Source organism: Chroicocephalus ridibundus, chromosome 16, assembly GCF_963924245.1.
Source record: "Chroicocephalus ridibundus chromosome 16, bChrRid1.1, whole genome shotgun sequence".
Taxonomy (NCBI): domain Eukaryota; kingdom Metazoa; phylum Chordata; class Aves; order Charadriiformes; family Laridae; genus Chroicocephalus; species Chroicocephalus ridibundus.
Window position 1 is genome coordinate 9,655,910 of NC_086299.1, and position 12,835 is coordinate 9,668,744.

Here is a 12,835-nt window from a genome sequence, read left to right on the forward strand (position 1 = left end):
CAGGACGCGCCACATTCAAGATGGCGCCTCCCGTCAGGCCGCCGCCACATCCAAGATGGCTGCCGGAAGAGCCCGCCCCGCCTTCCCTCCCTGGCCGTGCGGGGGCTCCTTCCGCTTCCGGGGCGAGAGCGGGGTCGGAACTGCGCAACGCCAAGATGGCGGCGGCCGTGGTGGGAGTCTCCTTGAGGCGCGGCGTCCCCGCCCGGCTCCTGCGGGCCTGCCCGCGGCCGGTGAGGGGCCTGGGGTCGCCCTGCGCCCGGCAGCCGGGTGGGGGGGACCCTCGGGGGAGGCGTGGTGCGAGGGGCTGAGGCCTTCGTGGGGAGATGGGGGGTGAGGTGGGCTGAGATAGCGGGGGCCTGGTGGGTGGGAGGGGCTGTGTGGGGTTTGGGGTGGGCGCGAACAGTGGGAGCAGGGGAGCAAGAGCGGTCTGCAAAGGGCCCTGGGAGGGAGCTGGGAGGGCAGGAGGGGGGAAAGAGGGGCCTGGGAGGGAGCTGGGGGGCAGGGAGGGAGGCAGAGGGTTCTGGGAGGGAGCTGGGGAGGAGGAGAGGGGTGCAGAGGGGCCTGGGAAGGAGTTCAGGGGCAGGAGGGGGGACAGAGGGGCCTGGGAGGGAGCTGGGGGGCGGGGGAGGAGGTGCAGAGGGGCCTGGGCGGGAGCTGGGGGGCAGGAGGGGGGATAGTGGGGCCTGGGAGGGAGTTGGGGAGTGGCGGGGTGGTGCAGAGGGGTCTGGGAGGGAACTGGAGGGTAGGAGGGGGTGCAGAGGGTCCTGGGAGGGAGCTGGGGGCAGGGGAGGGGGTGCAGAGGGGCCTGGGAGGGAGCTGGGGATCAGGAGAGGGGGTGCAGAGGGGCCTGGGAGGGAGCTGGGGATCAGGAGAGAGGGTGCAGAGGGGCCTGGGAGGGAGCTGGGGGGCAGGAGAGGGGGTGCAGAGGGTCGTGGGAGGGAGCTGGGGGCAGGGGAGGGGGTGTAGAGGGGCCTGGGAGGGAGCTGGGGGGCAGGAGAGGGGGTGCAGAGGGGCCTGGGAGGGAGCTGGGGGGCAGGAGAGGGGGTGCAGAGGGGGCTGAGGGGGGGCTGTGGGGCAGGAGGGGGGACAGAGGGGGCTGGGAGGGAGCTGGAAGGGGTGCAGAGGGGCTTGGGGGCAGGAGGGGGTCCAGAGTGCAGTACAGGATGGAAAGAAGGTTCAGAGTGGATAAGGGAAGGGGAGATGAGTTTTGGGGGGCAAGAGGATGCGTGAGGGGGATGCTGGGGAGGGTCTGGGGGCAAAAAGGAGCAGGAAGGGGTCTGGGATGTGTTTAGGAGAAGGTAGAGATTGATAGGAGGCTGGGGGGTGCAGGAGATCCAGAAAGGGGTTGGGAAGAGATGTGGGAACAGGAGGAATAGGGATGTGGGACAATTTGGAGAGAGGTGAGTAGGGGGTCAGGTGGCCTGGGACGGGTAGAAGCTCCTGAGGGAATACTGGGAGAAATGGTTGGTTGATCTGGAGCTGGGTAAAGATGTGGCCCAGCTTCTGAGGGTGGGAGCTTCTGAGGGCAGGGAGAGTTTTCAGGGCTGTGAAGGAAAGAGTGTCCGCAGGCACCGCAGGAGCACCTGTGGGTTGCCTTTTTAGTTCGGGGATTATCTCCTCTGCCTCGTGGAGGAAGGAGCCCCAGGACAGAGGTGGTTGCCTGGGCCCAGGTGTACTGCTCCAACAGATCCTTGGGAGGATTTTCCAAAAACTGTACAAACGCCCAAATATGAAGCAGCGATGGGTCCTGCAGCTCTCACCCGGAACACATGGCCTCAAGTCATTTTATTGCTCAACTAAAAGCCGCCCGAAGGGACCTAAGGGCTGTTTTGCTGTTGTTTGAATACAGATGTGTCGAGGAGCTCAGACAGCAGCTGCGGCAGCGCCCCGTCTCAAGAAGTTTGCCATCTACAGATGGGATCCCGATAAGCCTGGGGACAAGCCCCGCATGCAGACATACGAAGTGGATTTGAATAAGTGAGTAGGGCCCATTAGGGAGAAGCTTTGCTGCCAGGCAGGTGCGCTGGGGCTGCGTGTGCACAGAGGTTATCTGACGAGTGATAACAGAACGTGGTTGAGGAGCACTTGAGCTGACAGCTAAAGGTGTTAGCAGACTCATTAAGCTTCAGGGACTGTTAAAACCTTGTTGGAATGCCTCAGGAAGGTGGTGCCTCAGCTGCGTTACAGAGCACCTTGTCCTCAGCACAGGCGAGATCAGCTTTATTTCCTGATAAAGCAGATCTTACTGTGCTTATTTTCCCCTCCTTCACCTGTCAGTGCTAAGTGTGGCAAATGAAACTATCCTGAATGCCAGTGTCTCAACAGCTGTCGGGAGTAAAATGGTCCCTTTGTTTTGTGACTTCTGTGAGGTTTTACCTGTGTCCCTGAGTTGTGTTGAATACTTGAATGTGTTTGTGGCTTTAATAAGCTTTAGTTATATGGTAAATTTGGGGGCATGTACCAAAAGGAAACGTTTACGTGTAGCTCACAATCGCAGACCCAAGAGAAGGCTGTTTTCTTGACTCTTCTCATAGTTTTCTTAACGCTTAGTTACTCCTAGTAACCACCTGCGTGCTTTGGTGTCGCCATCACCAAGAAAGCTCTTACTTCTCCGTACTTCGGAGGGGTGCAGTCTTCTCTGTGTGCAGAAACCTTCACGTGGGCACGAGCGTCTTGATTTCCCTCAGCTCTAGTTGCTGCTGTGCTCTTGCCAGAGGAATTCACCTCGAGCCCTTTCTGAAAGCTTCAGATATGAAACCACGCAGCTCCCTACTTAAGAAGGGCATGAAGGAGAACTCACACTTTTGTGCGACTTACACCAGTTAATCATTTCTGGGTGTTGCCTTGTCTGCTATATATAAAATTACATAAGTTGCCCAAGACTGTTTGGTTTTTGTGCGCAGCACTGCCTCTTGTGACTAATGAGGACAGGCAGACTTGTTAAAACCTGACCCAAGAGGAGAGAACCAGTAGCAAGGTGCTCTGTTTTCAGCTGTGCGTGCTGAACCCTCCCCAGCTGAGCCAAATCTTCAGGGTATCAGCAAAATAAAAGAGCTTCTCTCCCACCCTGACCCTGGGGTGTGCTGAGGCGAATGGATTATGGTGCTGCAAGAGATCTCTATCTTCTTGCCTGGGGTTGGCCAAAAAAAGTGTATTTTTAATTGTAATTGATCGAAGTCATTTTAGGTGCTGCTCAGTTGGGGTGCCAGAGATCAGGGGCTGGGGGTGAATTATACAGGTTCACCGGCTTTGTTTTCTGTTCTAGATGTGGGCCTATGGTGCTCGATGCTCTGATCAAGATCAAAAATGAGCTGGACTCCACTCTGACCTTCCGCAGATCCTGCAGGGAAGGTAAGAAGGATTTTCCAGCCTGCTAAAGTGAAGATTGTCCTTGAAGACTGTTGCTGACAGTGTACGTGTAACCATGAGAAAACGTCAGGGTAGACGGCAATGTACCACTCTCCCCTTCCAGCTGCTGCCTGTGAAATACCTCAATAAATCAAGGAGTAAAGTTAAAGCTCGTATTCACAGGGCGTAATCGCGCAACATTGAGCTATGAGCAGCTTAAACAGCCCCAGTCCTTCCTGTTTCTGTCCTAATCTTGCTCATCTTGCTGCCCTCCAGTGACAGGCAGCGTAGGGAAATCCAGCAAGAGAGATTACAACAGCAAAATTGAGGGGGCAGACATGAATGGGAACGAATTGTAGGGGCTGCTTTATCTAGTGCTGCTGCGGAAATAAGAAAGGGTGTAACTGGAAGACTACTTATGACTTCTAGGAATAGCTTCAGGAATCTTTTTTTTGGCTCTTTGACTAAGCTAAATGATTGATCGAGGAAAAGGCCATCTGGTGGTGTGACATTGCAGAGCGACGGGCTGGTTCTCGTACAGGTACAGATGAGCATGTCTGTTTAACTGCATTAAAACTTACCTGTCCAGTTGACTTTCCCCGTAAAAAAAAAAAAAAAAAAAAAAAAAATCCTAATTCGTGGGTAATGTCGGAGTGCCGAGCTTAAAATGATAGTTGCGGAGATGCGGAAAGGGAGGACGCCTTTATGGCATGACTTTTGATTTAATTAGGTGGGTTTGCAAGTAGGGAGAATTTCAGGTGCAGTTGATGCCTAAAGATGTTTTGACTTGGATCGAAATGAAAAGCACGCTTTAATGCGGCCGTTTCCTGTAGAATCTGCATGGAGGAATTTCATGCAGCGTGGTTGTTCTCAGTGTCTGATATTTAGATAGCCGACACTGTTCCCAAGCAACTGGAATGAATTGCCCTGAATACTTTTCTTTGGGAACCTGAAGACAGATTTTCAAGCTGGGCTGGTTCAATCTTGACCCTTTTTTACCGGGGGTGGGGTGGGGGGCGGCCAAAGAAACCCAAAAATCCTGATCACGCGTTCCTGTTGCGTGCTCGTGGGCCTGTGTCTGCAGTCCTGGTTCCCTCTCCAGTTGACTGGAAAATGCTCGCAACCATTTCTCGAGTGGGAGGAATAACCTTGTTGAAGTGCCAGCCTTTTGTCTGGCAGCGAGGGGAAGGCCAGTGCGTCAGGCGCTGAGGCGGACTGGCTCGTCAGTGTGAGGAGCGGTGGCATTTCTCTGACTCATATCAATTGATATGTGTCAAATCCTCTGAAATTCGAGTTCTGCCCTTTCAACATTTGTCTTCTTTCTAACGTGATGTCTTAAGCACCAGTCGGAATTGGATACCCGAGCTCCTGACCTGAGCAGTATCTGTGACGGTTCTGCGCTGGTTTTTCTTGTAAACCTTGGCCTTTCCTGGGCTACATCTGATCCTTTTATTACTGGGAGATCATTAGCGGTGTCATTTAATCCATTTGTTAAGCTATTTATATGCTGTTTGTTCTGGAGAGTGTCTGTCCTCTCACCTTCGGGAGTTAAGGAATGTCGTTTATGGCACCACTCTACCCTGCTGCAAAGGCACAGAAAGAAGCTTCTGTCTTAGAGACTTCGTTTTATGTTCCTGACCTTCAGGGCTGCTTTTGACTGTAACTGCAGGGCTGATGGGCGATGCGACTGGTTCCCGTGTTATAATCTTAGCGTTAGTTGCTTGGCATCAATACGAGCTTGTGCTTCAAACTTGGGAACAAAGCTGACTGTTTTCCCCACCCTAAGTAGCATGTCAAACTAATGAATGATGCGAAAGGGATGAAGTGTCCAAGCTTTTTCTGCCTGTGGAAGAAAGTTCCAACGCTGAGAATGTGTTTAGGCTTTAATGAAAGTGACTCCTGTGTTTGTTCTTTATTTAAATAGCAACGTGTTTGGCCCAATGGCAACTTCTGGCGTTTTCCTTGTCACGTACAGACTTTCTCGAAGACAACCCAAGGGCATGTTTGGGGCCAAGAGGATCTTCCTCAAGTAGGATAAGAGGGTAAATATCTAATGCTTTATTCTTTCTCTCCCACACAGGCATCTGTGGCTCTTGTGCTATGAACATTGCTGGCGGGAACACGCTGGCCTGTATCAAAAGAATTGACCCCGATCTCAACAAGATCACTAAAATCTACCCTCTCCCCCACATGTATGTGGTGAAGGACCTTGTTCCGGTGAGTATCTGTCAGCTCGTGACCAAGGGTGACACCGTTCCAGGCAGCGTGGGGTTCAGGTTGGGCTGGAAGGGATAACACTGAGAGGTGCTGAGAAGATCAGGTCTCACAATTCACGTGTCCTGCTGGTGTTTTCTGGCTTGGGTGGGTCTGAGCTTCACAGCAGTGACTAAATCTGTCCTTGTTTGGAGGAATGTGGCTGGTTGAGGTACAAAATGCCGCCTTCTCTTGGAGTGGTAGCAGCTGTTCAGTCTCTCGTGCATCAGTTCACCGTACTAAACGTGACCTCTTTGCCTTTTGACTCCTAGGACTTGAGTAACTTCTATGCGCAGTACAAATCCATCGAGCCTTACCTGAAGAAGAAGGATGAGTCGAAACAGGGCAAGGAGCAGTACCTGCAGTCCATAGAAGACCGTCAGAAACTGGTTACTGCTTCTTTTCTACCATTGAAATCCCTTCCAGATAAGACCAGGGTTAAACATTAACCTGCGGTAGCTTCTAGCTCCTTTAATGACAAAGCTGTCTGGTGCAAAACCCGACGTGGGGTGGAATCTGCTCCCTGAAATGCAGTGTCACGGCATGCCTGCATTGCTAGGGGTAACGTATGCTAATGAAATGCAGTCGCGGTTGCGATGGGGCCTCTGATCTCGCTGTCTGCGCTGCGAAACTGGGTGCGTTTGTAAAAACATCGTGAAGGCTGCAGGCTTGTAAAGTTCCAGCGGAGATAAGGCACTGGAGTTTATGCCAGCGCGCGGGGTGTCAGGCTCAGCGCTGTCTGCCTCGCCTAGCTGCAGCACGCTAAGCAACGCTCTCCTGTCGCTGCTTGCCGAGTTTTACAGCCTTAAAAATTAGTGGCAAAAGCGAAACCCTTTTGGATGTGGAGACGCGAGCATGATGTGTTAGTGCAAGTCTTTGGATTTCTGTCTTGAGCACTGTGTTATTTTGAGGGGATTTTGTGGGGATATAATGGGTTGGTCTGAAGTTTCCGCGTAAAACTAAAGGTTATCTGCGAAACTATTTGAACAGCTGGGAGATAATAGCTCTTTAAAGTTTATAGTGCAGGTAAGTCCTTCTGGATTTCCTTGGCTGCTGCAGTAAGTACGATTAAATCAGCGGTTTCTCTTTTGCCTCTGACCTGTCTCAGTGGATCCATCACTCACTTCCCAGTTCAAAGCTCAGCCTGTCAGTGCTCGGCTGTGAATGGTTGCTGCCGTGCCGTCACCGAGTTGGGCACAAAGTGGGCAGGCAGCCTGGATTTGGGCAAGCGGTGAGAGAGAGGTGAACGTGAAGAGCAAAGAGGAAGGGTGTTCCGAGGGGATTCAGTGAAAACCTGTGAGCTGCAGCCTCATCCTCTGCCGTGATCTTTGAAAGCTTTCCATTATGTGTGTTTGCTGTGAAGTTAAATGCCGATGAACAGGCGAGCCCGAGGTGTCGGCAGCTCCGTGCGACTGGCGCTGTGACACCTTAAAACCAGCAGGATTTTAGCCTGAAAGAACCCCTGGCCAAGGGCCACAGTTCGTTCTCCTGCACAGCTTCCTAATGTTATCTGATCCGTGTGCAAGGACTAAAGGGACTCTCCCTTCACATGGGTTTCATACAGTGGCATCCTTGAACTCACTTTCTCGTTCGAGTAGAAATGAGCAAACCTAAAAGCGACTGCAAGAGATGCCTGAATCTTTCCCACAACTAGTAAATTTGCTTTTATCTCATTGTTGAAGTTTTCCTGGCTTTGAGAACGGCCTGAGTGCAGGAGAGACTTGAATGCAGCGTCAGCTGAAAAACTCCCGCCTATTTCTTTAAGCGGTCAGTCGTTAGAAGTGTTACAATTAGAAAAAAAAGTCAAATTCAGAGCGAGAAGGTAACTCTGACTTACCCAGCTTTGGCAAGTCTTTCCAAAAGACTAACGCAGTAGACTTGTTACAAGCTCGCAGGAGTTGTGGCACCGGGTATCTTTCTAAACTAAATTTAATGAGACCTTTGTCCCAAAAGAACTTCCAAATACATAAATGAAGCCAGACTGGACGCTGTCTCTCAGCCTGGGGGGTTGACTGGGCTACTTAGGAGGCTTGGGAGACCCTCTGCTCCCCTGTCTTCTGCCCAGTCTCACTTCTGTGTGGGTCTACCTTTCTTTTCTTCAGCGCCTGAAATAAAAACACCTTCATCTCTCTAAAAAAAGGCGAAACGGCCAAAGATTTCACAGCGTTCCCATGCTGCAGGTGCTTGAAACTCTGAGGGCTTCTCCTGTAGACCGTCGGACAGACTTTGCTCTTTCTTCTCTTCTGTAGCACGGCCTTAAATTGTTAATTGGTTACGTATCTCCTCCTTTCCTACTTACTGGGACAGGCTGGGAGGAAAGAAGGTGGCAACATCAAGCAATTTCCACATTTTTCTTTAGTTTAATGCTTTTTTCCTCCCGTTTTGCACCAAAAAAACCCTAGTTTATTATAGTGATGGAATTGGGTGGATTGCAAGCGTCTTGTTTCAGAGGACGGGTGCGTAGGAATTGCTTTCTTCTGGCAGCACTTCTTCGGTGTAAGGTTTTCGGAGCCGCTCTGTTGCGGCAAGTCACTAGAGGGGAAGGTGGTGATGGGGGCACGTGCTCATGTAAATCCCCTTTTCGAAAAAAGGCTTCGTCACGGGTTTCTGGAGTGGTTTGACTGTGGTCTCCCACCCCCATGCAGGACGGACTCTACGAGTGCATCCTCTGCGCCTGCTGCAGCACCAGCTGTCCCAGTTACTGGTGGAACGGGGACAAGTACTTGGGTCCTGCGGTCCTGATGCAGGTAAGGCCGGATCCCATTTGTCGCGTGCGATCCTGAGGGACTCCCCCAGCTACAAGCGGTTGGCGAGCGCGGGTGGGATGGTATTAGGCAGTCCAGATCCTGGACCAAAATTCTTGAGTTAGGTGTTGCTTTGAAAATCTCACCCTGATTACAACACCTCGAAGAAGCGTTTGGGGTGTCAAATGCCACTGACTTGCAGGCCTATCGCTGGATGATTGACTCCAGAGATGACTACACAGAGGAACGCCTGGCGCAGCTTCAAGACCCGTTTTCTCTCTACCGTTGTCACACTATCATGAACTGCACAAGGACTTGCCCGAAGGTACGTGTGCGTCCTCTGTTTGTCCCTTCTGGGGTTGCTGGCTCGTTTCCAAGCACCCTGTTTGAAACCGAGAGGAAAATACCCGCTTAGGCTTTTGTTTTCCTCGAGCTCGCCTTGGCTTGTTCAGCTTTTTGAAACACGGTGAGCTACCAGCAGTCGCGCTTGTGCTAGTGACCGTACGAGAGGACGTGGCAAAGCCCGGCATCGCGGGAACATCTCTTCCTCGTGAGCAAGGCTGGGACTTTGAGAGCCGGTCAGGTTCCAAGATTTAGGAACGTGACAGTAGGGCGCTGGTCGTGCAAGGGACGCTGCCAGAAAGGGTGCGGGGGAAGTTTGTCCCACGTCGTCCGATCAGCAGCCTGAGCCTTGTGAATAATGCGCTTAACCCCCGCACCGCGCAACCTTAAGCTCCCGACGGTAGCACCTATCCCTGACGTATCGTGCCGCTTTTGTAACGGAGAAAACTATGTCAAGTTTGGTTTTTTTTTTGGAGGATGTGTTTTATGCTGACCTCCTCCTCTCAGGGCATTTTCCAGATGGTCTGGTCTCTCTGGCATTTCTTCGGAGAACCGAGCAAGCTTTTCCCAAATCGAAACATGCCTCTTCCTCATCTTGCGATGCCCTTGTGCCTGTTGTTGGGCGGATTATCAGGTTTTGCTTTCCTGCCAGCCTGGGCTGTTTTCGGGCCAGCCTTTGCTTGCACCTGGCGGGGGGGGGGAGTAATTCTTCTTGAGCTGTAAAGCAATGTGAAGGCAAACGTTTGAGTGGGTCGCAGATTGCGGGGGGAAAAATGAGATCCTAGAGATCTGGGGTTGACGGATGTCGGTCAGGAGCGCCGCATGCTGCATTTTTGTGGTTTTATTTTACTAAAGTGATTCACTGGCTACAGATAATTCCGCCTTTGTATAGGGAGCTAGCTCGTGATCTGGTGTCAGCCGCGGTTCAGCTGGAGGTGAGGGTTGAACTTGCAGAGCTGGCCGCGCGCAGGAATGCGCGTCGTGCGGGGAAGTGGCACGCTGAGGCTCGGTCTGTCGGATTTGCGACACCTTGATGGTTAATAACGCGTTTCCGCTCACGTGCTCTGATCCCGGCTGTCGTCTCTGTCGGCCCTGAAAGGCCGCGCGGTGAGCTGCGCGCCGGGGTCATTTCCTGCACGTTCTCCTCCGTCCCGCCGTGCTGCGGCTGTGATCGCAACCCTGCAGCAGGGCAGTCGTGTTCCCCCCCCAAACCCCACCTCTCGTTTGGAGATTAGGCATGCTTGGTTTGCTAGCTGTGCTGCAAGATTAAGGGCCTTGGCAGCGTGACATGTGCCCGTAGTGTAGAAAAACCTTTGGAAAGCTTAGCTGGCTTTTGTGCGAGGAGCACTTCCATCTTGTGACTTGGTGTCCTCCAATACGCAGCTTTTTTTTTTTTTTATTTCAGGCAAGGAGGGAAAAAAAAAACCCAAAAACCCACCAAACCCCATATCTCTTGTACTGTCACTATCCAGCTTTTGTCGAGCAGTTTCCTGCCTCCAGAAATCGTCTCCTAACACCCATAAAAGCGTTGAATTCAGTCCTGCTTGAGCTTTATTAACAGTTCCTATCCCTCAGCCGCTCGTTCTTCTCTTTGATCCTCGCGTTGCCGATTAAAACCAGTCCTGCAGAGTCAAATGAGCGTTTTTCTTCCAGCACTGGGAGGTGCTGCTGGTTTGGCCCCCGGGTAGAGGAGGTGAGCTCCCAGCGCTGCGGCTTTTCTCCGGCCTGCCTCGCTCTTCCCTTGTAAATTGAGGCCGGAACGCAGCAAACCTGCGTCAGCACCACCTTAAGCCAGGGTTATTAGAGCATATATTGCACCGTAATGCTGTTGAGAGCTGGCCCTCGCTATCCCGCAACCTCCTCGTTTGAAATATTAGGCTGGACTCCAGCTTTTAGGAAAAAAAAAGGGTCTCCTTTGCCAGCTATTTTTACAAGCAGCAGCGTATTTGTGAGTTCGCTGTGACTTTCGTGGGGGCGACGCGGGGTGGACGCTCTTAACGTGCTGATTTCCCGAAAAGCTAACTAAAACTTCTTCTTTTTTAGGGTTTGAACCCCGGCAAAGCAATTGCCGAGATCAAAAAGATGATGGCAACCTACAAACAGAAGGCGACCGCTGCGTAACGCTGTTCCCTAACTGGAAGTGTAACACACCAACATGCTTTACCTGAAAGTAATTTCTACCTGATTTAGGAAGAGAAGGTTCCAGCGGGGAGTTTGGTGTTTCTCCCACAGGTTTGCACGTACAATAAATACTGTAAAGAACAAATAAGAGTTGTTATTTATTAACAATATTGAATTGATGCCTCCGCTGCTGTCGTAGGAGCCCAGACCTTTGGGGTTTTGAGTGTGGGAGCAGCTGGGGTCACCTCGGCGACCCTGCGGTGGGATGGAGGATTTGAAAGCGAGGGGAGATGAAGGGAGACAGAAAATTCCCGTAGGGACCTTGATCCCACGTCTGTGAAGCGAATGCGTGCGTGGGAAGAGACCTGCGAGCAATGAGCCCCGTGGCCATTGGCGAGAAAACAGATGGAAGCGGCTGGGAAAGGGGAATGTTGGAAGAATCTCGCCCTGTTCCGAAATCCCCTGGGCTCCTCGGTGAGGACCCGGAGCTCACAGGGCGCCGGCGTGTGGCAAAATACCGGTGGCGGTGCCACCCGGAGAGGGGTGTCTTGCCGCTGCTGGGCTGCTCATTCTTATTTCGGGTCCTAAAGTAGAAGAGATTGGTCAGAACCAGGGTTCAATCCGTCTCTTGCTTTGGCACGAGTGGTTTTTAGCTCCAGATTTCTCGAGCTTGTGATGGAGGTTGTTGCTTGCTTGCAGCTTCAGGGGGCCGGAGAGAAAGGAAGCGCTTTCTGTTTTGCTGCGTGATAGATTTATTATTTTTTTTTTTTTTATTTCTTTTTTGTCTAGATGTAGTAAAAACTTCTAGAAATACCGTGACGCTGCTTCCGAGACCTGGTGTAGCAGCCAGGGTGCTGCCAGTGGGCGGCGAATGAAGATCGAGGTGGTACAAAGAGCCACGTACGGCTCAGGAAAGACTTGCCCCGAAAATGACTCTGTTTTTTGGTGTTTTGGTTTTTTCCCCCATTTATTTCTCTCTCCTGCAGTAAGGGAGCCTTGTGGCTGTCTCGAGAAGCCAAGCGGACGTTGCCGTCTTAATTTTCACTCGCAGAAACGCTGCTTTCTTTTCCTGGAGCTAACGGCTTCGTTCCCCAGAGCTGATGTAGGACAGGCTGCCGTAGGTCGGGGATTTTACCCTGAAAAATCCACGTGCGTTGGGCTGTTACTGCCCCTATTTTCGGTGCGTCGAGTGAGCTGTGGCTGAGGACGGGTGAGCGTCCGTCCCGGGAAGGGAAGGGGAAGGGATAGGGAAGACCCCGCTGCTGATGTTAGGGAGCGGGGACGCGTTTTCAGTCCTGTGATAGCGATATTTGTGTATCTATTGCATCCTCGTGCTCCGTAATCTCACCTCCCCGCTTAAATCCAAGGGATTCCCATCCACAGCTGGGATGAAGAGAGCTTTGCGACCCGCCTCGTCTCCCGCTATTCCCTTCTCTTTAGTTGGCGTGGGGGCTTTTTGAGCACAAACGAACTGGTTTTTGCCTCGTTGCTGGGTTGGATGGAAACGCTGGTCGAGGTTTTTCTGTTCTGATTCCCAAAATCCGCTTCACCTTTGGTTTGGGGGAGGAAGCGCAAGGCTCTGCCTGAGGCGCATCCAAAGAAAACACGGACTTTTATGTCCCTTCCTGGGAAAGGAACCCAAACTCCCGTGTGTGAAGATGCGTACGGGGGGGGGAAGTGATATTTTTTTATTTATTTATTTATTTTATTTTTTGGCCGCGGGGGTGGTGGGCAGCAGTTTGGCAGCGACTGGGGCACCCAAAAGCCCAGGGGTGGCCGGAGGGGTCTGCGCCGGGTGTTTTTTGGGGGCTGCGCCTCGTTATTGGCCTCAACATCCCCCACACTGCGACTTCCCCGGGGGGGGGAGCCCCGCTGCAGCAGGAGTGTGGGTGCTGTGTCCCCCACCCCCCTGCCATGAGGGCAAAGAGCTCCTTTGGGGGGGGCAGAACCCCCCGCATTTCCTTGCAAAATGTGGGGGGTGCAAAGCCCTTTTGGGGGGCACAGCCTGGTGCTTTTCCTTGCAAGTT

General features: G+C 52.4%; 1 protein-coding gene across 1 annotated transcript; it reads left to right on the forward strand.

Annotated features, from left to right (window-relative positions):
* The first annotated feature begins 119 nt into the window (after positions 1-119).
* Positions 120-10,956, forward strand: SDHB (succinate dehydrogenase complex iron sulfur subunit B). The gene is made up of 8 exons (XM_063353799.1): positions 120-230; positions 1,850-1,977; positions 3,266-3,351; positions 5,429-5,565; positions 5,874-5,990; positions 8,247-8,348; positions 8,548-8,670; positions 10,731-10,956. Exons 1-8 carry the CDS (start codon positions 156-158, stop codon positions 10,806-10,808), a joined length of 846 nt encoding a protein of 281 aa, XP_063209869.1. The 5' UTR covers positions 120-155; the 3' UTR covers positions 10,809-10,956.
* The last annotated feature ends 1,879 nt before the right edge of the window (positions 10,957-12,835 follow it).

Bases quoted from the DNA above. Each gene is read 5' to 3' on its own strand.
- SDHB (XM_063353799.1), top strand. From the start codon at position 156: ATGGCGGCGGCCGTGGTGGGAGTCTCCTTGAGGCGCGGCGTCCCCGCC. The intron at 5,566-5,873 runs GTGAGTATCTGT...TTTGACTCCTAG, and splicing joins TGGTGAAGGACCTTGTTCCG to GACTTGAGTAACTTCTATGC. The intron at 8,671-10,730 runs GTACGTGTGCGT...CTTCTTTTTTAG, and splicing joins GCACAAGGACTTGCCCGAAG to GGTTTGAACCCCGGCAAAGC.